The sequence below is a fragment of the Calidris pugnax genome, unplaced genomic scaffold (genome assembly GCF_001431845.1).
Source record: "Calidris pugnax isolate Ruff unplaced genomic scaffold, ASM143184v1 scaffold89, whole genome shotgun sequence".
Classification (NCBI taxonomy): domain Eukaryota; kingdom Metazoa; phylum Chordata; class Aves; order Charadriiformes; family Scolopacidae; genus Calidris; species Calidris pugnax.
The window spans coordinates 1,837,782-1,840,367 of NW_015090865.1; the positions used below are offsets into that span (position 1 = coordinate 1,837,782).

The 2,586-nt window shown below is 57.9% G+C and overlaps 1 protein-coding gene across 1 annotated transcript in view; it reads left to right on the top strand.

The window, feature by feature from the left end:
• Positions 1–1,269: 1,269 nt before the first annotated feature.
• Positions 1,270–2,586, top strand: part of BAG3 (BCL2 associated athanogene 3) — an 18,675-nt gene continuing 17,358 nt past the window's right edge. Inside the window, exon 1 of the mRNA XM_014945385.1 lies at positions 1,270–1,578. Coding sequence (XP_014800871.1) covers positions 1,408–1,578 — 171 coding nt within the window. The 5' untranslated portion in view covers positions 1,270–1,407. The remainder of the gene's footprint in view (positions 1,579–2,586) is intronic.

Sequence of the window (2,586 nt, forward strand, 5' to 3'; positions counted from 1 at the left end):
GCAGAGAAGTCAGTGGTGATGATCACAGAGACATCTGAAAGTGAGTGCTCTGGGGGCAAATGATCCGTTTACAACCCGTGTGAGTCAAAGGCACAGGAAACCCGGTCGGTGATGGACCACAGTGTGGTTCTGAAGGGGAGGGACGTGCAGGATGGGAGGGATGTGCAGGATGGAAGGGCTGCAGGAGTGAAGGAGCAAGTTTGAGCAATTATTAGGTTTGTCGGCATGATAAACGAACCCCACTCTGTCAAAAGATGAATGACCATCAGTGTCAAGCGCTATCGAGAGATCTTTGATCCTGCCCCAAGCAGGAGATCGTGACTGTCTCCAGAAGCGCGAACAGGCAGTTTTTTTCTGAAGTAGGAGATACTTTGGTAATAAGCATCTATCTCCGAGGAATGCGTACCTTGAATTCTTTCAAGCCAGTAGCTTTGCAGCAGGTCTGCACTTGAGGGACACCGAGTATCCTGTCTTCTACTTAAAGTAACTCCCACCGGGCATCTGGGGCTGTTGGTGTGACTGTCAGATGACCACAAGTGGTGTTAATTGCGACATACAGTTACCTCCGACTGAACACAGCGTGCGTGACACGCTGATACAGCGCCCGTGGAAAAAGAGATTATTTTAAAGCTCAGCGGACACATTTTTCTCCTTCAGAGGGATTTCTACGGGAAACCCGAGGACCGAGACGCGTATTTCCAAAGAGCTGAGAAAGTTCAAACCGGTTGACTCTGAAGAACAACGCCTGCCCACACCCTTATTTGGGAAGAATGATGCTTTTTGTTAGTTGTCAACTCTAATTACCTGCGGGGAGGAGCTCTGGGCTGTTACTCGGGGCTGTAGGACGGGGCTACCGGGCTACCGGTGGCCCCGGAGCGGAGCGTGTGGGAGGGCGGTGTGTTCCCGGTGTGTTCCCGGCGGACACGGCTCTCCCGGCGCTCAGGCTGGGAGGGACCGGGCTCGGAGCCGCCGCCGGCACCGGGAAAAGCCTCTCCGTGATTTACAGCCTTCCCGTAGGGCGTTGAGCCCCCGCAGGGGGAAACCGGGGACGCCCGTCCCGCTGCCCCGTACCCAGGAAGACGTGTCCGGTAACCCCGGGGTCGGCCGAGCCGTGCTGGAGACAACCAGAAGTTTCCAGCCGGCCGGTTCCTACGTTTCCTCCCTCCTCCTCCTCCTCCTCCTCCTCCTCCTCCTCCGCGTCCCTCCCCTCGTCCCTCCTCCGCCGCCGCCGTTTCCAGACACTTCCAGCCCCGCTCCTCCGCCCCCCCTCCCCGCCCCACCGAGGATAAAGCCGCCGGTCCGGCGCCCCCGCCCGGCATTGGGCAGACGGTAGGGCCCGGTACGGTACGTTTAGGGCCCGGGTAGGGTTGGGTTTAAGGCCCGTTACGGTGGGGTGAGGGGTTCGCCATGAGCGCCGCTGCGCAGACCCCCCCGCCGCCGCCGATGGAAGGGAACGCCGAGCCGCTGCCCCCCGGCTGGGAGATCAAGATCGACCCGCAGACGGGGTGGCCCTTCTTCGTGGATCACAACAGCCGCACCACCACCTGGAGCGACCCGCGGCTGCGGGCGGCCCCGCAGGTACCCGCACCCTCTCCCCGACCCCCTCCCCGACCCCCGGTCCCGTCCCGTCCCGGAGTTGGGGGGGGGCTCCCGGGGCGCTGCCCCCCAGCGCATGGCGATGCAGTGAGGGCAGGAGCTGCCTTTTGTCTCTGACGCACTGCAGGCCCTTTTTTGTGCATTAAATCATTTGATACCTCGGCCCTGTAATGTTTATTTAAAGTTGGTCAAGTCCACCCGGCCTGCCAGGGGAGACGCGGACCTTGATTTATTTTTCAGCTGGGAGCAGCCCCAACAATGAATGCCCTTAAAAAAAAAGAAACTCAGCCCGGAGTCTTACTTCTCCAGTTTTGCCCGCTGCCCCCCAGCGCATGGCGATGCAGTGAGGGCAGGAGCTGCCTTTTGTCTCTGACGCACTGCAGGCCCTTTTTTGTGCATTAAATCATTTGATACCTCGGCCCTGTAATGTTTATTTAAAGTTGGTCAAGTCCACCCGGCCTGCCAGGGGAGACGCGGACCTTGATTTATTTTTCAGCTGGGAGCAGCCCCAACAATGAATGCCCTTAAAAAAAAAAAGGAGAAACCCAGCCCGGAGTCTTACTTCTCCAGTTTTGCCTTTCTTTTTTCTTTTTTCTTTTTTTCTTTTTTCTTTTTTCGTTTTTTTATTGCTCTCAAACTATCCCAGCCGCTCTCCGCTCGGGTTTTGTTCTCAAGCATGCTCAGAGAAAAGCCGCATCTTCCTCCAAATATGTCCATGGAAGGAGAGGCGCGGAGGGGAGAGCCGTCGGGATTTTCTCGGGGCCCTTTCGGGTCAAATTCACTTGCTTTTGGGGGAACGGAACCCAATGTGGGGGGGACAGAGCCCTTTCACCCGCGCTGGCATTTTCGCAATGCCACGGCTGGAGGCAGAAAGTGCTGGAAACTTGAGCCCAAATCGAAGTCTCTCGGGGGGAAAACGATTCCCCCGGGGTTTTCGTGCTGCTTCCCCGCCAGCAGCATCGCTTCACCGCGGCTCGACCCCCCCCCCCC